The sequence below is a fragment of the Mixophyes fleayi genome, chromosome 11 (genome assembly GCF_038048845.1).
Source record: "Mixophyes fleayi isolate aMixFle1 chromosome 11, aMixFle1.hap1, whole genome shotgun sequence".
NCBI classification, from domain to species: domain Eukaryota; kingdom Metazoa; phylum Chordata; class Amphibia; order Anura; family Limnodynastidae; genus Mixophyes; species Mixophyes fleayi.
Window position 1 is genome coordinate 98,388,314 of NC_134412.1, and position 26,489 is coordinate 98,414,802.

The 26,489-nt window shown below is 44.7% G+C and overlaps 1 protein-coding gene across 1 annotated transcript in view; it reads left to right on the forward strand.

Moving 5' to 3' along the window:
* Nucleotides 1-2,151: 2,151 nt before the first annotated feature.
* The window catches only part of NTM (neurotrimin), a 597,738-nt gene continuing 573,400 nt past the window's right edge, over nucleotides 2,152-26,489 (forward strand). The window contains exon 1 of the mRNA XM_075190592.1: nucleotides 2,152-2,305. Within this exon, the coding sequence (XP_075046693.1) occupies nucleotides 2,224-2,305 (82 nt within the window). The 5' untranslated portion in view covers nucleotides 2,152-2,223. The remainder of the gene's footprint in view (nucleotides 2,306-26,489) is intronic.

Genomic DNA, 26,489 nt, shown 5'->3' on the forward strand with positions numbered 1-26,489 from the left:
GAGTATCAGTAGCTCTGAGTGTGAGCTCGCAGCCTGTCACATTGTATCAGTGGCTCTGAGTGTGAGCTCGCAGCCTATCACATTGTATCAGTAGCTCTGAGTGTGAGCTCGCAGCCTGTCACAGTGTATCAGTAGTTCAGAGTGTGAGCTAGCAGCCTGTCACAGTGTATCAGTAGTTCAGAGTGTGAGCTAGCAGCCTGTCACAGTGTATCAGTACCTCTGAGTGTGAGCTCTCAGCCTGTCACAGTTTATCAGTAGCTCTGAGTGTGAGCTCGCAGGCTGTCACATTGTATTAGTAGCTCTGAGTGTGAGCTTGCAGCCTGTCACAGTGTATCAGTAGCTCTGAGTGTGAGCTCGCAGCCTGTCACAGTGTATCAGTAGCTCTGAGTGTGAGCTCGCAGCCTATCACATTGTATCAGTTTCCTCTGAGTGTGAGCTCGCAGGCTGTCACAGTGTATCAGTAGCTCTAAATGTGAGCTCGCAGGCTGTCACATTGTATCAGTAGTTCAGAGTGTGAGCTTGCAGCCTGTCACATTGTATCAGTACCTCTGAGTGTGAGCTCTCAGCCTGTCACAGTGTATCAGTAGCTCTGAGTGTGAGCTCGCAGCCTGTCACATTGTATCAGTAGCTCTGAGTGTGAGCTCACAGACTGTCACAGTGTATCAGTACCTCTGAGTGTGAGCTCGCAGCCTGTCACAGTGTATCAGTAGCTCTGAGTGTGAGCTCGCAGCCTGTCACATTGTATCAGTAGCTCTGAGTGTGAGCTCACAGACTGTCACAGTGTATCAGTAGCTCTGAGTGTGAGCTTGCAGCCTGTCACAGTGTATCAGTAGCTCTGAGTGTGAGCTTGCAGCCTGTCACATTGTATCAGTAGCTCTTGGTGTGAGCTCACAGCCTGTCACAGTGTATCAGTAGCTCTGAGTGTGAGCTTGCAGGCTGTCACAGTGTATCAGTACCTCTGAGTGTGAGCTCGCAGCCTGTCACATTGTATCAGTAGCTCTGAGTGTGAGCTTGCAGCCTGTCACAGTGTATCAGTAGCTCTGAGTGTGAGCTTGCAGCCTGTCACATTGTATCAGTAGCTCTGAGTGTGAGCTTGCAGCCTGTCACAGTGTATCAGTAGCTCTGAGTGTGAGCTCACAGACTGTCACAGTGTATCAGTACCTCTGAGTGTGAGCTTGCAGCCTGTCACAGTGTATCAGTAGCTCTGAGTGTGAGCTCGCAGGCTGTCACAGTGTATCAGTAGCTCTGAGTGTGAGCTCGCAGCCTGTCACAGTGTATCAGTAGCTCTGAGTGTGAGCTTGCAGCCTGTCACAGTGTATCAGTAGCTCTGAGTGTGAGCTTGCAGCCTGTCACATTGTATCAGTAGCTCTGAGTGTGAGCTTGCAGCCTGTCACAGTGTATCAGTAGCTCTGAGTGTGAGCTCACAGACTGTCACAGTGTATCAGTACCTCTGAGTGTGAGCTCGCAGCCTGTCACAGTGTATCAGTAGCTCTGAGTGTGAGCTCGCAGCCTGTCACAGTGTATCAGTAGCTCTGAGTGTGAGCTCACAGACTGTCACAGTGTATCAGTAGTTCTGAGTGTGAGCTCGCAGCCTGTCACAGTGTATCAGTAGCTCTGAGTGTGAGCTCACAGACTGTCACAGTGTATCAGTACCTCTGAGTGTGAGCTCGCAGCCTGTCACATTGTATCAGTAGCTCTGAGTGTGAGCTTGCAGCTTGTCACAGGTTATTAGTAGCTCTGAGTGTGAGCTTGCAGCTTGTCACAGTGTATCAGTAGCTCTGAGTGTGAGCTCTCAGCCTGTCACATTGTATCAGTACCTCTGAGTGTGAGCTCGCAGCCTGTCACATTGTATCAGTACCTCTGAGTGTGAGCTCGCAGCCTGTCACATTGTATCAGTAGCTCTGAGTGTGAGCTCGCAGCCTGTCACATTGTATCAGTAGCTCTGAGTGTGAGCTCGCAGCCTGTCACATTGTATCAGTACCTCTGAGTGTGAGCTCGCAGCCTGTCACATTGTATCAGTACCTCTGAGTGTGAGCTCGCAGCTGTAGCAGTAAGTCTGAGGGCGAGCTTGCAGTAGCTGTCACTCCCGGCTGTCAGCCTATAGTAGAGCAGGGGGTGGGGTTGCTGCAGCTGAAGCTCGCAGTGTGCAGATCACATCCAGTCTGTGCTTTCCCTGCAGCAGCTGCTGGATTACCCCGAGCCCCTGTCTGTAGTGCCTCTGGGATGGATTCGCTGCGGGCGAGGATGCTGCACTCGGTCTCCTGGTTTATTCTGAGTGGGATGACTGCCATGTGCCTCCTGCAAGGTAGGGACCCCAGCCTCTTACCATACATACTCGGCTATATCAGACCCTGTCGTGACACTGGTAATAATTAGAGTGCAAGCTCTGCAGCCCAGGGCAGGACCCGTTCTGGTCCCACCTGGAAGTATAAACACAAGGGAGGGGGGCACCTGTCTGGATGGGGTCAGTTGCAGTGATTTGCAGTTTATACCGACCCTCTGCATTGCCACTGACACACCGGCTGTCACATGGTTAATTAGAGGCTGCTTGGTGCCCTCCTTCCACTTGGGGGGTTAATAGCCTGGCACACTGCAGTGCCGCCAGCAGTAGAGGGGGCAATGCTTATGAAAGACCCCTTGTTTGGGTGTGCTGTGACCTGCAGTGTGCCGCTTAGGGGGTTATCGCAGGATGTCTGTTACCTGAGCTCTGTACTTTACAGATATTGTGTGTACTCGGTTATGTCATGGACTCAGAAACTACATTCCTGCTGCCTTATCCATCACCTAATACATGTACGTGTGGATGTGATCTCCTTATATTGTCAGTTGTTTGTATTCCTGGATGTTTGTTTTTGTGCATTTGCTGAGAAGACCAAAATATTTCCCTGTAATCCTTGGCAGCTTCTGTAAAGTTAGAATTGATTGTGACACTGATTTGAAGGTACAATGTACTGTGTGCTATTTACTAACTTCCATAATCAGCCAGAACAGTTGCAGCAGAATTCAATTAGGCAGGCAATAAAATGTTATTTTTTCTGAGTAGCTGGTTAAATATCATTTGACTCTAGTTCCCCCTGTCTAGCACATATCCTCACCTGTTCTGCCAGGTCAAGCATCCTACATTGTGCTTCCCCTGTGTGTATTGTTTTTCCTCCTGTGTCTCTATGTATACACATAACAGGGCTCATTTAAAGATCGATTGCTGCTCACAATATGATAGAGTTGCACGCTGGAAGGTGCAGTAAGAGGGGGGAGGGCGCTCCTAATGTCTCAATTATTAATAAATGTATATTTTTGCCTTGTATGTACCCTGACATCCCAGGCAGCACAGTGTGAGTTGTTGTCACAAACATCATGGTGGATTGGTGCAGAATGTTTGTACGTATTGGTGATAATCAGGTGATGAAAACTAGTTGGGTAAAGATGGCCTGTTCATTAAGTTATAATCAGGATTTCTGTGCTTGCTCATTAATGCACACAGCCTATAATGTGTCATCAGTCCTTCAACAGTTGGTGGTACTTAGCTATCACTGCCTGTTCCCTGGCTAAATAGCTTGTTATAAATGAGTCTGACTTCAGCCTGCAGGATACATCACACTGCAAGCCATAGACTCTGCATATAGCTGTGGCATGTAATGTAACATGTCTGCAGTCAGTGTTTGTCCAGTAGAATTGGATGTTAGCACAGTAAAGCTTCCTGATTTGATTCGCTATCACGCAGGTTACATATCAATGTGTGCTCTGAATAGCAATTTATCACCTTCTGTGACATGTTATGTAACAGTCTACTGACAACTTTTTACCTGCGGTGTGTAACACAGTTTTGCAATCTAAGCTCTGGTAAGACTGCGTTGCATGTTGGGGTCTGCAGTCTAAGCACACGCTAGAGTATGATCTGTATGGGGGGGATATAACTTCACTCTAGTGTTTGCAGGGTGGGGTAATCTGCAATCTTCTGCTTACAGGCAGGTGATGACTGTTTGGAATAGGTACATAACTTAGGACGGTACTGCCCACGTTTACTGTTTTATGAGAGGGCTAATACTGTTTTATGAGGTGTGCTGTGCCCTGGTCATTTAGGGGCTATCCTGAGAACAGTTTGGAAGATAAAGGTCTTGTGAATAAGGATCACAGTATCTTCTGCTAAAACCTTAAGACCCCTAAATACATGTTTTCAGGATATCCTTAATGAGCAAATGTGTCCAGGGACACATTTACCAGTTCATCTGTCACCTGGTTATTACTGGACTTTTGGGAGAGGTATAAAAACTTTGGGTGGTGACACACAGGCTCTTTGAGTGTTAAAAATGTTCTATCTAGTGTTCCTGACGCTCTGGGTCATTACTAGTGTTCCAAGGCCCTAATATGTTTTTAGTGTCTTACTGAATGTTGTATAAACATAATTACTTTCCTCCTTTAATGCAGTACATACACTATATCTACAAAAGTATTCGGCTGCTTGACCATTACACCAACAGGGACTGTAATGATATTGTATTCAAATGCATATACTTTAATATGGAGTTGGTCCCCCTTTTGCAGTGATAACAGCTTCCACTCTTGGAAGACTTTCCACAACATGTTGGAGTGTTTCTGTGGGAATTTGTGCCCATTCATTCTGGAGAGCATTTATGAGGTCAGACACTGATGTTGGACGAGAAGTCCTGGCTCACAATCTCCATTACATTTCATCCCAAAGGTGTGCGATGGGGTTGAGGTCAGGGCTCTGTGTGGGTCAGTCAAGTTCTTCCACATCTATCTCATCAAACCATGTCCTTGTAGTCCTTGCTTTGTGCATTGGGGCACAGTCATGTTGGAATAGAAAAGGGCTTTCCCCAAACTGTTACCACAAAGCTGGAAGCATAGCATTGTCCAAAATGACTTGGTATGCTGAAGCATTAAGATTGCCCTTCAGTGGAGAGAAGGGGCCTAGCCCAAACCCTGAAAAACAGCCCCATACCATTATCCTTCCTCCAACAAACTTCACAGTTGGCATAATGCAGTCAGACAGGTAATGTTCTCCTGGCATCCACCAAACTCAGACTCGTCCATCTGACTGCCAAACAGAGAAGCGTGATTTGTCACTCCACAGAATACGTTTCCACTGCTCCACAGTCCAGTGTCCGTGTGCTTTATACCATCCATACGACGCTGGGCATTGGTCTTAGTGATGTGAGGCTGCATGCAGCTGCTCGGCCATGGAAACCCATCCATTACGCTCCCGCCGCACAGTTTTTGTGCCTATATTAATGTCAGTGGAAGTTCAGAACTCTTCAGCTATGGAATCAGCAGAGCGTTGGCGACTTTTACACACCATGCGTCTTAGCAGTCATTGACCCCACTCTGTGGTTTTACGTGGTCTTCTGCTTTGTGGCTGAGTTGTTGTTGTTCCTAAACTCTTCCACTTTCTAATAATATCACTTACAGTTGACCGTGGAATATCCAGCAGGGATGACATTTCACGAACAGTCTTATTGCAAACATGGCATCCTATCGCGGCACCGCGCATCCTATCGCGGCACCGCGCATCCTATCGCAGCACCGCGCATCCTATCGCGGCACCGCGCATCCTATCGCAGCACCGCGCATCCTATCGCAGCACCGCGCTTGGTGTCACTGAGCTCTTCAGAACGACCCATTTTGTATCACAAATGGAGACTGCATGGCTGGTGCTGGATGTTATACACCTCTGGCAAACTTCTGACTTCTTGTAGTGTCCGATCACAAACTGACCATGTGCAAAATTCACAAGGTTTCCTGATTAAGGTGCATGTAACTGGGGGCATTCATCTCCTGCTCAAGCAGTGAGATCATCAGAATGTCCACAGCAGCACATGTTGTTTAAGGATAATAGTTAACTGATCATGTGGGAGTGATCTGACCTCTCCTGTGACTATGGGTATACTGACAGAGAAGATAGGTGTTTTTTCGCTTCACCCTGTATATTAAAGGGTCACTGCAGTTTGACTACCACATGCGGTAACTCCATTTTTGCTGTCTCCATAGAGCTTTATGATGACGGCGATTATTTATGAAGCCGTGTAAGGTAACCCTAACCCTTTGCGCTCTTCCTTGTTGGTTTTGTTATATTGTATTTTTGACAGATCCAGATTCTGTCTTTGAAGAGCTGCAGCACTAGTTTTTTCTTGAGGATTAATTGCAGCGCCTTACAATTGTATTTATGGTGTAAGGTAAAAGCTTACCAGTATGGAGCTTTTTGTCTCCCCTCTATAGTATCCGCCATCTCTGAATGCTGATAACTATGTTTGAGGGGGAGGCTTAATGCTGCAGCCCAGATGACCACTCCCAAGCTCCTCCTTCTTTCCTCCCTGAGCAGCAAATGACGCGGTGCAGATATCTCTTTCTTCTTACTACATTATTTATTGCTTTACAATTTTACAAAATTATTTATTGTTCAATTTTAGGTTATTTTTTCAAAGTTTAAGTTTTGCCAATTTAATTGTCCCCTACAAGCGTCCCTCTCTGCACCCTCCGGCTATGGCATATTAATTGTGTACATGAGGTCTCCTAAGGAGCCGAGTAATGAGAAAAAGGATACTGAGTATGCGCAATTCCGTCAGTAGAAGAGTAAAGTCTCGCCAAGGCGATGAGGCCGAGCGCAAGTTATCTTCAGAGGACTGGAAACCACTTCTGGGGGTAAATGTATCAAGCTTAGAGTTTTCCGGAGGGTTTGAAAAACCAATCAGATTCTAGTTATCATTTATTTAGTACATTCTATAAAATGACAGCTAGAATCTGATTGGTTGCTATAGGCAACATCTCCACTTTTCAAACCCACCGTAAAACTCTCAGCTTGATACATTTACCCCCTGGTCTCATATCACACTCCATCAAACTCTTTTATACCTGCAGAAACGTAGTAATATGTGCATTGTAAACATTTGCATTTGTTATGATGGCTGAATATCACCATGTTAAGCTTTACATGCAGTGTAATGTAAATGCCGGAGCCATAGGAGAACCACAATTACCAGCACATAGGCGCTGAAGCTCCTGAGCTGTGCATACAAATCACACAAATAGGACTCTGACCTGTGAGTGTTGTGTGCCCCTATAATACAGTCTATTAACCCTTACCAGTGTCTCCCATTTCTATGCAGTTTTCTGGCTGACCCCGCGCTCTTCCCCCTCATTGCTCCCTAACCGCCTCGAGTTTTCCTGGCTTACAGTTGTTGATATTTAGCCTTCTGGTGATGACTTTCCCACACGTTGTCCCTGTATCCCAGGACTGAGCCAGACTTTACTGCTGGACACTTGTGATTTATCCCGGAGACGCGATGCAGCTGCTCTGGAATAATTAGTGGGAATAGTTTCCGATATCGAATTATTGTACTTGGAATTCTATAGAAAACACCAGTGGCTCCTGTGGGCTACACGTCAGGGGGTCTCTGCCAATAGGTAGAGTAAATGAGTATAAATATGGTTCAGTTCATGGGTTAAAGGCATAAAATGGTGATTTAGCTGGAAGCTCCCAGTCTGAGTTAGAAATATGCAAAGTGTCCGATATATCATGTGAAGTACATTAAGTGAATATATACCGACTCGGCTGTCACTATAAAGGAGCGAGCAGTAATTTATAGACACTATTCATCATGGCGTGGAGCTGCTGCACCCTCCGGGGGCAATACTTGGGTCACTGTCTACATGGAGCGGACATTAACCTGGAGGTGACTCCCTGGGCCAGCGATAGGTGAAGGGGTTACACAGAATATTGACTATATCTCATCATTTGCAGATGACATGACGGAACCAGATGAATGCGGGCGGAGGGAGAGACGCTGCCAGGAGAGGGGAAGAATTAATGTTATATTGACACAAATAGCATCTTCTAAAATCGCTTGTAGCTGGGAAGAATTTATTATAAAACACAATTTTCTGCAATATCCCAAGTTGCCGACTGATCTCAGAGTTTTTACACTACACATCGTTTTGTTTAGCCGCATGCCTTCTTAATAACGTAAATTATATAATATTTTTCTGGTGCTTTTTGGCAAAATAATAAATGCGTCCGTTGTGGAGTTTATCCTGAATATTTCGGCTGCCCTGTATCAATTCCAGCTGAGAAGATCTGAGCTCATACCTCCCAACTGTCACAACTTCAGCAGGGCAGTCCCAAATTACTGGGCTCTGTCCCGTCTGGGGACATGTTTGTCCTGCGGGTAGGAATGTTGGGGAATGGAGGTATCTAATGGGCAGTCTAGCACTGGATGACCACACCGGATATTGCCCCATGTAATCCAGAAATTGTCCATATATTGTCTTTCTCCTCCAACATCAGTGTGACAGGAGTCTGGCATCACTACTCTGTGCTGCTGGGGGATCCTGCTCCTTCCACTATATAACTCTCAGTCTGTGGTTTCCTGCTGCCTCCATTCCCCTCCTCACATCATGTCACTGCCCCTGTCACATGCAGCCCTGTCCTCACTTAGACACCATCACACGAGTGGACAAATCATTGTACTCCACAAGATCAACACAGTCCTGAAATAGACTGTGCTGCTCTGATCATTACAGTGATGTGATTGGCTAAAGGTTTTTCAGACTGTTGAAACTGCAGATAGGAGTTGGCTAATTGTTATATGTTGTAAATTTGCTAATCGGTCTTAAATTTCTTTGATTATCAAAATGTTGGTACTTTTTTTTTTTTTTTCTGTTAATCACGGTTGATCATTGCATGCTTCCACATTTCTGTGAAAACATGTTATATCCCAAGTCACCAACTTGTGTTGATTAAATACATTTCTTGTGAAAATCCTCCAGTGTGTGCTTGGCTTTACAAAGCATTTGGTCAAAGAAAATTTGAATGCTCTACCCTGATATTAAACAGTACTGTCTGTATAATAACCATTATTGTGTGCTGTATACTGGTACAGGAAGCACTGTATATACCACACTGGTGAGTGACAGCATCTGCAGCCTTCTTCTCAATGTTTCTCAATATGGCAATCATTCGGTATTCTTGTAGAATGTAAATCTATCCGTCACTCAACACCTGTTCTCAGCCACTTATCTTCCAAATCAATTAGTTGCAAATTGAAATCTTAGTTGTACATTATGCACAAAACATTTTCTTCTTCATAACCTTATAACTGGTTTATGAAACAGATTCCTGTCTTTTAATCTTTGCTGACACTTGTGACATAAAGAAAGGAAAGTGAAACAATGGGTCCTATCTATAAACAAGTGTCGATAATGAGGATTTTCTGTTCTCAATATAATTTATCATATAACATTTGGTCGATAATGCCCGGAGGATTTCTAGAAGGGGGGGGGGGGGGGGGGGTGGAATGTTTGGTTTCAGGGGAAAAAAAACACAAACAGATTAACAAAAAAAAACGTAAAAAAAAAGCTGCAATAATTATACAATTAGAAAAGTGCAATATGTAATAAATGAGGCAGAAAGTAAGGTGTATATTAAAAACCTGCATTAATATTAATCTCCTTTAAATAAATTAATCCTGACTATTTTACCGAAATAGTATAACGCAGGGTTTCCCAAACCCAGTCCTCAGGGCTCCCCAACAGTGCATGTTTTCCATATCTCCTTGCTGGAGCACAGGTGTAGTCATTACTGACTGACACAATGTAACAGATCCACAGGTGGTCCTAATTATGTCACACGTGATCTGGAAAATCTGCCCTGTTGGGGAGCCCTGAGGACTGGCTTTGGGAAACCCTGGTATAACGTATTAAACAAAATGAATAGTAATCTCCCTCTCGCATTCAATTAACTAAACAAAAACGTTACAATTAGTGTTAGTTACCCACCTATTGCTTCACATCACTTTCAGCAAACAAGGAACTGCAGAATTTCACAAGTAAAGTCACAAAAACACTAGAGCCAAAAGTGAGAACAATCATGGTGGCCATTTTGTTGAAGCTACAGTTAAACATGGACAGACCCCAAAATGTGCCTTAAGCTGCGGAAAGAGGAGGTTGCTAGAAGAAGTTTCCCCCTAAACCGGGTAACTGTAGTGATTCAAGTATAAGGGGGGGTTCTAGGCAACTGAAAACCCCCCACCCTCAATCCCACCAATCACCACTGGTAATGTAAGCTTACCGCTTCCCCAGGCCAGTATCTGTATCTATGTGTTCAGAAGACCCCACTTCTATACCTGCCAACTGTCCCAATATCAGTGGGACAGTCCTGAATTTAGGGCTCTGGTTTGTCCTGCTGGGTGGGAATGTTGGGGGGAAAAGAGCTAATAGGCTCACCCCCATCGTGATGTGGTTACGCCCATTCTCCTGCGGCCGGGGACTTGCATGTTGGAAGGCATATGCCATAAAGGTCTGCTCCCTCTGTACTAAATTGTTCCGTTGCCTTTCTTGACCTGTGACCTCTCCTATCATAAACTGTTTCTACCAATCCACTTCCAAACATTTGTCTCCCTTGTTCTTTTCTAGATTATAAAGCCATCTTCTCCACTTGTTGCCATTGTAATGAGAAGTTGTGGATGTGGTCCTGCAGGTATTGTGGAACTTGTAGTACCACAGCGACTGGTGGACCAGTGTTTTCCTGCCTCTGTCTAGGTAAATTTCAGACAATGTCTGTAGAATAACTGATCTGGTCCCAGGTGTAAGACTTGTATACATGTTACATGTACAGACACAGTAATTGAACACGCCATTGTCACAGAGCCGCCGTCTATCACTTGTGTGTTCGGGCAGCTTGTTCTTCTATTCATGGCGGCGGCTGCTTCCCCGGATTGTCAGCTCTTCTTCAAGCGCTATTGTTGTATCGTATCCCTTGAATCAGCGAGAGAGAGAAGATGCATCTTTCATCTCCATCCTTTGATATCTGTGTTTCCCATCTGCTCGGCTCATAGATCAGCAAATAGTCCGTCACTTAATCTTAAATCTAGTATATCGTAGCTGTGATTCCTTCACACAGACGTTGCATGATGGGTAACCGCCAATGTAGGACATGAAGCATCCTGGTGAATACACATTCTCCTCTGGTCGCCTTTTAGACTGTACCAAAACAAGGGCACTCCAGCTGCTAATTGCATGGAAAGGAGGGCATTCAGCTTCATAAAGATGTTTATATTAAGAATAAGGACAAGTAATTATTTGTCTGCCTGCTGTGTGTTGTTCCTACAATTATTGCTGGTGCCGTGTCTCTGAAAGTGGCGTTAAACTCCCGTAATGTGGCTGTTTTAGTCATCTGAACCGTGCTAAAGACCAGTCCGTGTGCAGCGATTAATTAAAGTGCTGTTAGGGGGAGTGGTCGCCTCCCACAGACACCGCTTAACGGTTGTCTGACAAAGAGGAAGGTTTATAAAGTGAGATGGCTGTAAGCGGGGGACCCACTTATGTCCTAGCGTCTCGCCATCACCTAAATGACGGCATTTACAGTAATTGCATGTTGGGGTTGTATTATCTAATACTGTAAGCCATCGTCATGTACTGAATGTACCTCCATGCTGTACACTCACTGCTACAATAGTACAAATGGTGATTTGCTTCCTAGAGTCAGATAGTCAAAGCTGTAACATCATAGTGTTGTGCAGGGTGTAACACGGACGCAAGGGGGGAGGACAGGAGTCTGCAACATAGAGAAGATCCTGGAACAGGTGGAGATTTGTGGAGAGGGAACTTGGCTAAGAGAGGAATAAGCAGGAGGGTATAATGGGGAAAGGAGCAGTGATTGGCTGAGCTAGCTAGGGGGAGGGATTAGGCTGACACGTGGGGTTATGTATTGAGGGGGGGTGTTTGCTTGGCAGAATTTCCCTGAGGGTCTTGGTTAATGTGAGTTATGCCTTTTGTTAGTAAGGGACCCTGCTTGTGTGGGAAAAATGCCCCCAAGGGCAAGGTCCTGATGACAGGTGTTGAAGTGACTGACCTCTAATATAAGGGTTTATATAGAACGCATCGCACATTGCTCATGGTAACTATAGTTTTATATTGCAATGATAAGAAATGAATTAACATGGCTCCGTCTCAGTGAACATTGAGTCTGAGTCTTATTGCCCTGCACAATGGTGGTGGGGGGTATGAAACCTGCTGGGGGGGGGGGTCCGAAGTTCCCTTACCTGTGATGCTTTCCCCATAGGACACACGTGGCTTGTTATAGGGCATAAGCGCAGTCTGGGTTTGTGATCAGTGAGGTTTGGACCACAACAGATTTCCAGCTTTATGTAGCTGGGATCTGGGAGATCCTGGGAAGGGGGTGGGGCAATTTGCATCATTTTGGCCCCGCCCCCGCGAATCTTGTAATTTTGACATCCGACGAGCAGGCTGCGGGAGACTTGTCTGCTCTCCTGGGAGTCCGGGAGATCTACCCGGAATTCAGGAGTCTCCCGGACTTTCCGGGAGTGGACAACTATGCAGTAAATCCCGGGTATACTGGACACCTTGGTTAATTTCGGACACCCGTTATACGGAATTGGTTATAGAATTAGGACGTCTCCTGTCTGTAATCAGAATTTATACTATCTGTACCTGCATGTATAACTGTGTCACGTGTCTGTATACTGATTGTATACTCTGCTGTGTTTATTTCAATATTATTACACCAAAAACAGGACCGACCTGTCTCAATACAACAATATAACTATTCTCATTGTCTTACGCTGTCCTATGAACCTGGACATCTGGACATGAATTAACCCTGTACACCTGGTGACGTCTGTGTGCGGCTCTGAGAGATCCAGTAGAACTTGTAGGGTGCAGACACAGCCCTGATGTCGTGACCATTTATGAACGCGCAGCCCATCAGATTCTGGTACTTGTTTTGTAGTGCAGTTTATAAAATGAAACAAACCTCTTTGTGGGATGTCGGGGAAGGATCAGCTGTGCTTCCTGGCCGTCGCTCTTGCTGCATGCATGGTAAAGACGGTAATTGCGAGCCAACGGCTGAGAACGCACTGATGATTATTGTGAGGGTGGACGCACATCCCACATAGTCCCCACTTAACCATATGATACATGCCTGTTCCTAGGATGTCCTCCTATAACTCTGTTTCCCTTAGTAAAATCTGTCTGTGGGGGAGACTGAACGGCTGCAGAGTCGGCTGGAGAATATTTACATTTTAGCACTTAAGCTCGTTCCTGAGGCTGCCCTCACATGTATACACCCTCTCTACATCATATCATGTGACTTGTTGCCATCGTAGTCACATGACAATTAGGGACAACAATGTACTTTGATCAGAAAATCCCCCGAAAATGGGAGTTATCGGAGGTATCTGCTGTGGTCCCACTGTTGTCATAGTAAAAGCAGCCCCCATATGTTTCTATGGGGACAGTTATTTTCCATGATTTACCAAGCTCTGAACATCACATATTTTTGCAACTTGTCTGCGATAACTAACCCTACCGGAAGATGGCGTTAGCCATTGAATCCTATGGGGAGACCATTGCGGTGGTCTGAAATATCTTGCTGGACCCTTACTGGCATCACCATGAATTGTCGAAGATTCTGGCTCCTACCAATCTTTCTGCGCTCCTACCAATCACCATCTAAGCTACAAGATTGATGGCACCGAATCTTTATGTAGAAACTCAAACTTCTATTTCAAAGTTTACTGCAAGTTTAGTTTGGTCTTTGTGTCTGCGGTAACGGATGATATAGTCCTAATGTCTGTGTATCTGGAGCAGCAACCACTGTGGGAGATCCGCATCACAGCACTTGCCCCTCGTACAGCACATCATACATAGGGGCACATTTATCATTAATCGGCAAAAGTGAGAAATAGTTATCAATCCTTATCGCAAGGATAATGATTGAACTATTTCTCAAATTTATTAAAAAGGGGTCACAGAAACAGCAGTTCCGATATCACACTTATCCCCCTCTTCGGATGCGCTGTCTCGGGATCTCCTCTTCGTTCCTCTTCTTCATTCAATTGCGCATGTGCAGTGCACATGCACACAAAGTCCCCGCTCTGTATCGTTGCAGAGAGAGCGCTGAGTGACAGGGAGGGATCATGTGATCCCTCCACACATGCGCTGTCCAGCTCTGCTCTCCGGAGCAGAGCTGGACATAACGAAGAAGAAAAGCTTCAGCAACAGTTCCTATGATGTATGCCAGCTTCAGCTTCAGCTGGTACATTTACATAACAAGTTCCCGAAAAATAAATTTTTTCGGGACTTGTTAAATGGCGGCCCCGAGCAGTCACCATTCTGTTGTATGGTGACTGCTCGCAAAAACGATCTGCAGTGAAAAGGACTCATTTTCAACAGTCATCAGTGCGATGCGCCTTTAATAAATGTGGGTTGGACACTTCGTTGACCTAATTACACGGTAAGTGCACGATGGTGCAATACCGTAATTTGTTAACTATGCCCCCAAGCGCGAAGTTACGAGATGTTAAACAAAGCGAATGATCGATATTGCTGAGCAATTAATATTCTCATCTGGTTAATACGAACATTGGAAGATATTGCTGCATATTATTAATTTCTCATGTTTGTGATTTAATAAATCCTCCCAGAATAGTTCTGTCTGACATTCAGTACTTTGATTATGGTCTAATGTAATCTGAGTCCATGTGATCTGCTGCTGTTTGTCTTCCCTTACTATAGGTAAATGTTACACTCACTGATTGGTAATAACATGTTTTGTTTTTTTACCATTGTTCTGTGATTATCAACGATGTTTCTCTCGCTGGTGAGATTTACTATTAAAATTGCGCCAGTGCGCTCCAATTGTAGTATATCCTGGGTGTCCTGCGCCAGCGATTGGCGCATGGCGATAACCCTTTGCCTCTCGTGGCCAGAAGACACCGGGTCAATTCCAATAGGGCAGTTCTGATCTCTAGGGTTGGTAAGTGGGTGATCATAGCATGTTGTAATATCCATCTGTTCTAGTCTCCAAACTGATGAAAGGGATTTTCTCCTTTATCCACTTGTGTGAGATACCGTGAGACGGGTACTGAGTGCTACCACGTGCATAGCAGAGCGATGGTGCCCAATCTTATAATAGTGGTATCCAGCCGGTGACGGCGTAGTGTAAAGTAATGTCAGAGCGTTGTCAGGCAGAGTACACTACGCCAGGGAGGGTCCACTCTGCACTCAGCGCACAGCGGGTCCTATTCCGAGTATTCGTGGCTCCGCCCCCGTGTTCCCACTTGTGAGCTGTTAATTATAAGGACATGCGTCTTTCTGCCATAGATTTATCTATAAACGACACCCTGCCCAGTATTTGGAATGGAGATAAAACACGTGGTCCATGCAGGATGCCACTAATCTCACCAGGTTCTCCTTGAATGTCATGGAGTCACATGATACACACGTGTGAATGTGTTACATTGAGTCAGTCAGTAATGACTACACCTGTGCTCCAGCAGGGAGATCTGGAAAACCTGCACTGTTAGGGGTCTGTGAGGACTGTGTTGGAGAAACACTGATCTATGTATTTATCTCTATGGACTGAGCCTCACACAACGTGTACCAGCACCCAACTGCTAGTGGCCAATTACAGATCATTCCGCTACTTATTGCTTTTCAATAATGAAACTGTAGTGATAGGAAGAGCAAAGTTCTTATGTGCAGGAAAACGACATAAAATAATGAATTTAATTTTACACAAAAAATGTTTTAAGAATGATTAATTTCACCAGTTTATCTTGGTTACATCATTTGAGTGTATATTAGAATAAATTTCAGCCTTTAGATTTGCTTCTTATTTCTGTATGGTGTTTGGCTGTAGCGATAGCAGATATTTGCTGCACTAAAGACCACTCTCCTGTGCACAGGATAATAAAATCGTCACAAGAACACCCTGATTGACGTCTTGAGTCTCCTCGTCGCCCGGATCCGATCGCAGCATCAGGAATAACTTTGTGTCTTTATCAGGCAGTCTCCAAACCCATCTCGACTTTCTCTTTCATGTGTGGAAAGTAGAAATCCCTCTGTACGTCTGGAGAGCTGGGGGCTGAAATCCCTCCAAATTCAATCCGGAATCCAAACTTTGTTACTCGCTGGAGATTTTAGAGGGATTTTATAAAGCTTCACAATTCCCAAGGTGGTTGGTGTATATTGATATTATGGAAGTGATTGAGCTGAGACACTTTAATTATATCATATATGATAACGTGAAGCTTTTATCAGCTCTGCCAGAATGCTTTTTGTGTTATTATATTATTAAACACTCAATTAACTATTTACACTCCATGAATTATTAAAAATGTAGAGGGCATTACCCGCTTGCAGGAGGAATGCAGTCAATGTCTTGCATGTATTGTGCACCTGTAGAACTAATAGCCAATTTCATGTCATCTTTATATTGTAGTATTAAGGCAGAGTAATGATATAACCACAGTATGAAATATGTCATTATTCAAACTCATAGTTTGCGATCCACCGTCGTCTTGACAGCAAACACAAGTGATAGACTTAACGTGACTTTATATTTAGAAGACGTTATTATCTATATTAATAATTGAAAATATTTATTTTGCAGTAAACTCATCATTTTCTAAGGACAGTGCTCAGCTGAACACCATTGTTTGAGTAACTGATTGTTTTCCTTCCTCTTCACAAAAGACTCACTCCAGGCAAAGCAACTGGGTTTGTGTGGTGGAAATGACCGTTCAGATGGACCTGACTGACAAGTCACACAACATATATACTGTTCCCAGAGTATATATTTACATGTGCTCAATACAAATCTACATGTACAAACAAGGCTGATGTGTTTAATGAGTCCGTCATTGTATCTACGTCTGTGTTCATTATCATTTAGGTTATTTATCTGATGTCTCTGTCCTGTAGAGATGTTGTATATGTAGTCCTATATGCAGGAGCAAGGGAGAGAGCACACAGTGTGCTGTATTAGCTGTTGTCTGTAGGGGATTAACCATTATTGATAACTGTCATGAGAGGACATTGCAATAGAGCAAGGCCTAGTAATACTTCTTATAAAACAATGGAGATGGAGGATATTGGTGAATGTGAGCATATAACAGGTAATCACCCTGCTGCCTCCTTCATATTTTATTAATATAACATGAAGATTCGCTACCACCACTTTAATAAATAGGCCGGTTATGTTTTCTAGCACTAACATTAATAAATTGTTTCCTGTGTGGAATTCTAATGTATAACAGTTCTGTAGCAGGAGATCTTCTGTAATTGGGTTACACGCTCTTTACTTGCTCGTGGTCACCAATATCCTCTAAGTGCAATTTATTTTGTTAATAATAAACTTTTAACAGCACTTGTTCTATAAGCGCCTTTTCCTCTCTCCGCTCGCCGGCAGATTGAATACATAATCGCACCAAGGACATTATGCTGTGAAAAATTTCTTCCTGTGACACTTTTTTATGCTTAAAGCTGCAATCCCACGTAGCTTTTTTTCTTTCTTTAAATGGCAAGTTAAGTACCTTTTTAAACATGCATCTGATAGTTCGTTTTCTTAGCTGTCCTTCAACAAATCATTATCTGCCTTTCAAAATATCTGGAGGGCAGACAAGTACGGCTGCCAGACACACACAGACTTGCAGCTCTCAGCAGGTCATGCGATGGTGGGAGGGGGGTTAAGAGAAGAGGGAGGATTTTACTAAAGGCACTCAGAGAGGTGTTCCAAAGCCTTTCTGCTCACTAAATCATGTGTCACGTGACTGTGGTTGCCATGATAGTCACATGACACTGGGAACTGCAGGATTCTAAATCGTTAATGGAAGTTTGAAGAAACAAACCAAGGGAAAAAGGTAATTTCCAATATTTTTCTATATAGCCTGACAGTGATTTATGTTAAACACCTGTTCATGGTATTGTAGATTTTAATATTTTCATTTAATACAGCGGGGTGTGCTGCTTACCATGACGTCTCCTCGGATATCGGAGTGCTATTGCCGTGGAAACATCACCCTGTTCTGTCTCTCTATTCCACACATTTTCTCTTCTTCCATCTTTTGCATTTGTTTTGTTGACTGTGATACACAGTTGTGACTCGGAATTCACAGAAGTGTCTCCGAAGCGGAGAGGACGATCCTGAGGATGTTTATTTAAGACCTCCCCCAAGGCCCTGAAGTGCTGCTCGACTCTGACAGGACACGAGGAAGTGGCAGACTTTGCAAGATGTCAGGATCTTCCTCTGCTGATGCTTTTTCCCTTCAGGAGATGTAAACCGGTCCCTGAGCCATCTCACAAATGAGGTTACTGTCATTATGGAGAGAGTTGGGCTGTGAAGGAAACGTGTTTGGAGTAAAGATCAGGACTCGTAGACAGGCAGCAGTCTGAGAGTTTGCGGGACGTCGGGGGCAGTAGCAGGGTTTGGAATAGGGTTTGTTGCAATGTAAACCTTATAGTACAATAATCTCTAACCCATGGGCAGGATACCCCCTTTGCCTGTGTATTACAAGATAATGTGAGCCGTGGATAGTTCATCACTGCTTCTTGTTGTCATCCTCCAACTATTGGTTCTTCACTCCCACCACCAATACCTATCAGACCATCACCACCCGTGGTCTGCTTAGTGTGAGCACACCTGCGGCTAGGAGATGGACACGTATGTGGTCGCGTATCGGCTCGTTGCTCTGATCGCCCTCAGTATCCAGTCACGTATTGCTTAATAATTGTTCAATAAAATAATAGGTGATCTGTCGGTAATACCACAATTCATTCTGCTAATTAATGCCGGGGCCACAACAAAGGAGTAGAGCAGTTTCTAAACACCCTCTATAATTTGACACTGCAATGGGTGATGGCCAATGTTTAACCTTGCAGTGCGGTAGGGGTCTTTCTTGGGGCAGTATGATCTGGTAAAATGTGCACTGATCTTCCTCAGCACGGCTAGTATGCGTTCAACAATATCTTGGTGTACTTGCCCTGACCGTAAAGTAACCATGATATTTGTGCGATGTCGCATTTCCAGTTTACTGGCAGATAACGTCACCAGGTGCTACATCGGTGCCATAACAATCCTTATGTACATCATGACTCGTCCCCATCAGCAAGGAGAAACGCGCTGGCACTTACAGTTTAGCATTTCAGCTGACACCTGGATTTGAGGAGACTGATGCTTTTCCTTATGTTTAATCAGGGCCGATGTTCCGATTTTCTGCCTTAACCACTTTGCCATCCTACGTACTTGGATTTATTACTCAATCTTCTGACGTTACAGAATGTGATGGTTAGCGGCATTTTACGTGTGACTTTTATCTCTTGGGATTCAGACTTTCTTCCTACTTCTGTGTAGGGTGGAGAATTGTCACACGTGGCACTGCCTACTTATGTACCAACTCAATGGCAACTGCATTTATTTGTGTGACTGATGAACTCGCATAAACCGGATGGGTGGGAAGAGATTCTGCTACAAGTGTTGGTGGGAATTTATAAAGCACCCAGTTTCTCACCCCAAAATGATGGGAGCCCCAGTATTGTTCCTTCTAATAACATGATGGACTGAATGTAGAAAAATGGCCGTAAATATAATCTAGTTACAGGCAAGTGCACAAAATCTCTTTTTGAATCTATTTCCCCCCCTCTCCCTAAAAAAAATAATAAATAAATTAAAATCCAGTCAAATAATAAGTTTTTAAAAGCTTAATTTCTCATGTTAAAAACACCCCGGAGACATTCACGTGAAATGACTATTATTCTGGCAGCACTGAGCCACAAGATTGAAGGATTTTCTGATGAACACTGTAATATATCGGGAAGACGATGAAGCGTTGGAAAATTCCACAGAGAAGGCGCTCATTTCCTATTTGTTGTTTGACGCTTCCTACGTCTGCAGTTTCAGTGTTAGTTCTACAGATCTGCCAGGGGTACACGTTACCCCTCTGCTGTAGTTCTACAGATCTGCCAGGGGTACACGTTACCCCTCTGCTGTAGTTCTACAGATCTGCCAGGGGTACACGTTACCCCTCTGCTGTAGTTCTACAGATCTGCCAGGGGTACACGTTACCCCTCTGCTGTAGTTCTACAGATCTGCCAGGGGTACACGTTACCCCTCTGCTGTAGTTCTACAGATCTGCCAGGGGTACACGTTACCCCTCTGCTGTAGTTCTACAGATCTGCCAGGGGTACACGTTACCCCTCTGCTGTAGTTCTACAGATCTGCCAGGGGTACACGTTACCCCTCTGCTGTAGTTCTACAGATCTGCCAGGGGTACACGTTACCCCTCTGCTGTAGTTCTACAGATCTGCCAGGGGTACACGTTACCCCTCTGCTGTAGTTCTACAGATCTGCCAGGGGTACACGTTACCCCTCTGCTGTAGTTCTACAGATCTGCCAGGGGTACACGTTACCCCTCTGCTGTAGTTCTACAGATCTGCCAGGGGTACACGTTACCCCTCTGCTGGTGAATAGCAGACACCCCCTCTCTACCTAGTAGTATGTGGACATGGAAGAACCAGGTGACCATTGTAATGGGAATAAAATTGCCTGAGCTGCCCTGTGGGTGCCAGAATGAGATACTAGTCTGCATCCAGCGGGAGAGGGGATGGGGTGTACTGAGGGGGGTCTTTACAGAGGAGATTCATGGCAATCTCTTCCTCCAGACATAGCAGGATTTAGATGCTAATTAAGTGAATAGGTTACAAGGAAGCAGCCTTGACAAATTGGCAACTGACATTATGACATAAAGTATGTGTGTAATGTTCATCCATACATCCATCACTCTTGGAGCTTGATATTCCAATTTACTTGGCTGTCGACACTTCACTGGCAGTCGGCATTTACACTCCCTGCTAACATGAAGGTTTACTGTAATGTAATCACCTGGGGAGCAGTGCAGAGGAGGAACCATGGGTCTCAATACTGAGGCGGGGTGGCGCGGTGTGCGCTGCTGAGGCGGGGTGGCGCGGTGTGCGCTGCTGAGGCGGGGTGGTGCGGTGTGCGCTGCTGGGGCGGCGCGGTGTGCGCTGCTGGGGCGGCGCGGTGTGCGCTGCTGGGGCGGCGCGGTGTTCGCTGCTGAGGCAGACTGACATGGGAAGTTAAACAGAGCTGTAAGGTGGGTGACACTCTATTTACGGGAGTCGGGTCACTTGTACTTATAGCACACATTTTATTACACGGAGACTGATGCAGTGTGGCACTGGGTGTATTACTGGTGCAGGGTGGGAGGTACACCAGTTGGTGTAGTGTATCTTTAGTGTCATGTTCAGAAGTGGTGCATATGCAGACTTGTGTTATTCTTGCACTTACGTCGGCCTGCGTCGGGAGGTGGGGGGAGGAAAGTGGCTTTCTAGCGTTATCTGAATACAGTAAGGGCATGTTGGCGTTATTGTGAGCTGGCGCAGACCTGAGTTTATACGCAGCTATGCCTTTTACAGCCGTATTATTTGTACCAGCCTGGGGGCTGGCGCAGATACATGCTGATGATGACATTCGCCAGCGCTAGTTATCTACTTCTGATTGGCTGATTGCGACTTCACCTCTGAAGCTGCTGGGTGATTTCTTCATTGATCGAGCGGATATTATAGGAACTTGTGTTTCTTTCATGAAGGTTATATTTGCTGTTTTATATGCAGCCTAGTAGGAAATGCATTTTTCCTATGGAAACAAATGTTTACAAAGTTTTATTGTTCACAAGACGTGGATCTGTGTGTGGGTGTTAGTGCAGCTGCCATAAACCTGACACATCACTCACATGTGTTAGACTCAGCAAATGGGCTGAAATATGTTGGGTTTTTTGCATGCTCATTTTTGGGCCATAAACTTCTTCCTAGTTGTGTTCAGCTTATTGTAAACTGCTCTGTCTGTGTACACAGATAGACGTGACCGAGCAATGGGGCCGGAATCATTAAGGAGAGAGAAGCAAAAAAAGGAGTAATTGTTCTCCAGGGCAAACCGTGTTACACTGCAAGGGGTGCAATTTAGTTTATTATTTTGCACATAAGATAAATACTGGCTGTATTGTTATGTAACACACAAATACTTGATAGCTTTATTTTTAGACTGAAATATAAGGTTGATCTAGGACATGTTCTACCCCAACTATAAATCTGCCATCACATTTTACATTTACCTCCCCCTCCAAAGTAACATGGTTTTGCCTTGGTGCAGAGTTACTCCTTTTTCTGCTTTGCTCTCCTTAATGACCTGGGCCCTGGGTGTGTAGAGATTGTGCTGGGAGCTGTCCCAGGTACTGAAGTGACAGAGCTATAACTGCAGACAGTCACAGTCTCTCCCAGTATGAACACTCTGTTATCTTGCAGAATAAGTGGTGTCTGCGCTGGATTCAGAGGTGGGCGCCATGTGCACTGTATTATAAATGGGGTTAGTCTGCAGTCATCTTATTCATTCATTTTTCTAGAAGGAATTTCACAGCAGACAGCGGATTGAGCGGTGTAAATCTTCCCTTGGAATGACAGTCAGGGCTCCTGTAATTCGCTCAGTGTCACAAATTCAAGTTGTCTGTCCTGAGATTTGCCACAAACCCGTCTGTGGGAGACAAAGATTTAGTGCCTCCCCCGCCCCGGCTTCCGTTGAGCCGGGGGATGGATTGAGCTGGTCCAGGGCCTATTACTGTGGGAAAGTCATCTCCATCCAGCAGAAAGATTGGGAGTTTGTTCCTTAATGCTCTGAATTGTGAGAGTCCTCCACGATCCCAGCTGTGCGATATCTTGTCAGCTCCTTCTGATATTTTATGTAGTCATTCTCCAAAGGAAATGAGCACATGAAAAACCTGGTTGGATGTGTCTGGCGGAGGAGACTGGGGGAAGGCGCGCGGTGGGGCCGCTGACGTCTATGTACTAAGTGCTGTAATTACTATTTGCATTGCTGTATCCCACATGTTTACACCAGATAGCACCATCTAATATCTGCTCATTGACTCCGAGCTGTCACCTCTGTGTTGTTAAATTCAACCTTAACCATTATTTTCCCACCGCTGGCTGCTCCACTCCGTGGCCTCTCGGAATTGAACAGATTAGCGAGAGTAGCAGTGTTATAATGGAGTCTCAGACTCCACTTCACCCCGACCAGGACCCTATAGCCCTCCACTCTATCCTCATCTATTTCCCACCTGAATTCGCTATAAATAGAAAATGTGAAATGAATTTTCCAGCCGTCATTATTAGCTCCCCTGACATCCATTAGAGAGCTCGCAGCACCACAAAACCTAATGACAAGAATTTATATCATTAGTGAGCAGGGAGGGAGAGGCATAAACATAGGAGCTGGCCGTATAGACGGTAACAAGGCGGTGGGGGGGATATGACCCAATTCACTGCTGCAATAGAGAATTTCACTTTGATTTCGGTTTTCAATTTTCCTATTTGTCACCCATAATTACACTCAAATGTACACACTATATCCAAACAGTGCGAAGCCCCAGAGCTTGTTAGTGACGCCGAGGGATGGTCTCTCTCTTATTCCTTGTTGTCGGCTCCCTGTGCTTGTATAACCTTCTATTTCTCATTTCTCTCTGCTATGCTCCAACACATCTCCTCCCGTCTCCCCTCGCTTTCTTCTTTTCTTCTAGTGGTTTATTTAAGACTTGCAAATCCAGAGCGTGTTGATGCACACATCTATTCATAAGACCTATAACAGGGTGTCACAGCGTGATGGTAACATTATTCAGGTTAATAAACCATAATTACTATCTGCAAGTCTTCACATTCTGTGGCAGAAGTCTATGTATTTAGTGCCCTGATCTGTAGTCAGTGAGCTGGGGCTTCTGTCCTAAAGTGCCCCCAAGATCAGCCTGAGAGGCAGCGGATTCTGCCCATGTCCCTGGTAACCCCTTTATACCCCATGTGCCAATATACTGGAAGACAAGTCGAGTCTCCGGTTCGACACTAACACCCTGGAAAACTTGTACATTGAGATTGTATAGATTTCTGATGTAATGCAAAGTTACTCTCGTGTCTCGAATGCTTCCTGGAAAACTACTGATCATTAATGCCAATACACATTTTGGATTTTTTGCCGTGATAATTTGTCCACTAGGTGGCACTATTTTATTATCTATGAATTGTAAATCATGCCCCCACCAAATCGATATGTCAGCTTCTACTAACCTCAGACAGTGTGTTTTCTGTTCAGAATAGCGGAATGCAGACTTATAGAAACCTTGAGTGACTGTATGTAAGTGGGGACTATTCCTCCATTAAGCAGCTGTAGGTAAGATGGCTGCACTAGTATCAGAGTTCTAGAATGAATGTTATTGTGGGGTCTTGCTGTGCTCCATACCTGGGGCTCATTATATATAATTTTAAAGATGCCGCCAATACAAACTGTGAAATATGTTGTAGATTTGTCCATGCACGTATCTGCTGATTGACTGATATAGACAAATTGTCAGGTCTGACGTTGTTCTTGGTCAGCTGATGATGGTCTACGCACTACAATGTGCGTCATTGGTCATTACATTCAGTTCTGTTCAGTTTGGATCAGATTTAATTGGACCGGAAGGTCACATGATTAGCCACAGCTGCGATGCTGCTTTAACTTTCTTAAAATCTGTCAAATACGTTCTTTAAATTGGGCCCCCAGAGACCCTTTTAGTCCCAGTTTAGTTTTCCTAGGTACCTCATCTGTGTTTTTGTTCAATACACGACTTCTTGTAATATTTGCCCTATTAGTCTTCTGTTTTACTTTATTGCATTGTACCCTCATATCACCCTAATTCCTGCTGTAAACTTGTCTCGCTTATTTGCTTTACTCAAAATAGGTTGCAAAATAAAAACTAAATCCGCCGACTCTAGACGTCTGCCGCCGATGAGTCTGATTTATCTGCCAGTGTTTCCTTATTCCGTCCTTTTTGTTTTACTACATTTGCTGGTTTCCTCTCCTGCTCCCTGACTGTGGTTCAGCATTAGTGGTAATAACAGCCCAGTGGAATTGTCTGACAGTTTCTGCAGGAAAATCTCCTCTGGTTGGATTTATTTCTCCAGCACCCGGACACGTTTACAGCCGCTGCAAGACTTCTGTTATTTGCATCTCAGTTAAGGAATTCGGCTAGACCTCGGCTAGGGGAAATGATTTCATCTTACAGAATATATGGGGAACTAAGCTGGACTCTATTTTCAGAGAAGATCAAGGCTAAAGAATTGTATTGAAAGCTCCAATATCCAGCGCGCTTCATTTCATGTGCTGTATCTGAAATGAAATGTAACTTCCATTGTCAGACAGAGGCATTTGAATACAAATTCCGAGGATGCCGGGCTGCATAGAACAGGCAGTAACGTACTCTGTATCCCAGGACTTGTCAGATGGTTACATTAAAGATGAGAATAGTGGTGTGATGCAGTTTATTATAATGAGAGAAGTGGTACTGTGCCATGGTCCACACAATAGGCACTGCCAGTGAAATGACTGTACTGTGACCACTTTAAGAAACTGTCTGTACAAATCTTCCTTTATTAGAAAAAAGAGATTTGCACTTTTCTTAACACAAGTTGTAACATGTATCCAATACCTACAAACAGTGGAGTCTGTTTATCTGGGGGAGACCTGATATTCCTGAGCTGCAGCTACTTACCGGGAACCATATGTGGTCGCGAATGGGCTCCGTGATGTGAGGGGTGACTCTATAGTCTGCGTCTCCTATGTATTGGTTCAACCAACAAAATGTCTGCTCCCACTGTGTGTACGTGACAAATGCTGCTTAGTAACATTGGGTATTTGTACTGCTAATAACAAGTTTGATTTTATATAGAGGCGCATCAGTTTCCTGCACCAATGTGACAATGGTCTCCTCTCATTACTCTCTACTGCTGGGGGGACCCTGCTCCTTGTACTATATAACTCTCAGTCTGTGACTTTCTGCTGCCTCTATTCCCCTCCTCACATCATGTCACTGCCCCTGTCACATGCAGTCCTGTCCTCACTAACACATCACTCATCTCCTGATATACTCTGTGCTGCTGGGGACCCTGCTCCTTGTACTATATAACTCTCAGTCTGTGGCTTCCTGCTGCCTCCATTCCCCTCCTCACATCATGTCACTGCCCCTGTTACATACAGCCCTGTCCTCCGTAACACATCACTCATCTCCTGATATACTCTGTGCTGCTGGGGACCCTGCTCCTTCCACTATATAACTCTCAGTCTGTGGCTTCCTGCTGCCTCCATTCACCTCCTCACATCATGTCACTGCTCCTGTCACATGCAGCCCTGTCCTCAGTAACACATCACTCATCTCCTGATATACTCTGTGCTGCTGGGGACTTTTGTCTTGGAGATGTATCAGGAGACGGTGTGTTTTTCACAAGTATTCCAGTATTCCCACCTCCTACACTCTGCTGGGTGCTCAGAGCTACTCTGTAATTGGATTGACGTTAATGGGATATAGAGCAAATTGGATGAGGGGGTCTCTGTTTCGTGACAGCGTGGATATGAGACGTCCTCACTCTGCACCTGAACCACACACATCACTACTGCCGCCATGTAATCTGTTTACCTCTGCTGAAGTACAATTATACTGTCTGTCCAACATTACCACAATACTTACGGTCCCCCCAAACAGGCAGTGGTACTGGGAAGGGACGGGCATTGGTGGTGCTGTTGTCCAAATTGTCACAGGACAGTCTCTTTTTTCCACCTGAAATGTTTATTTTCCCATAATTCA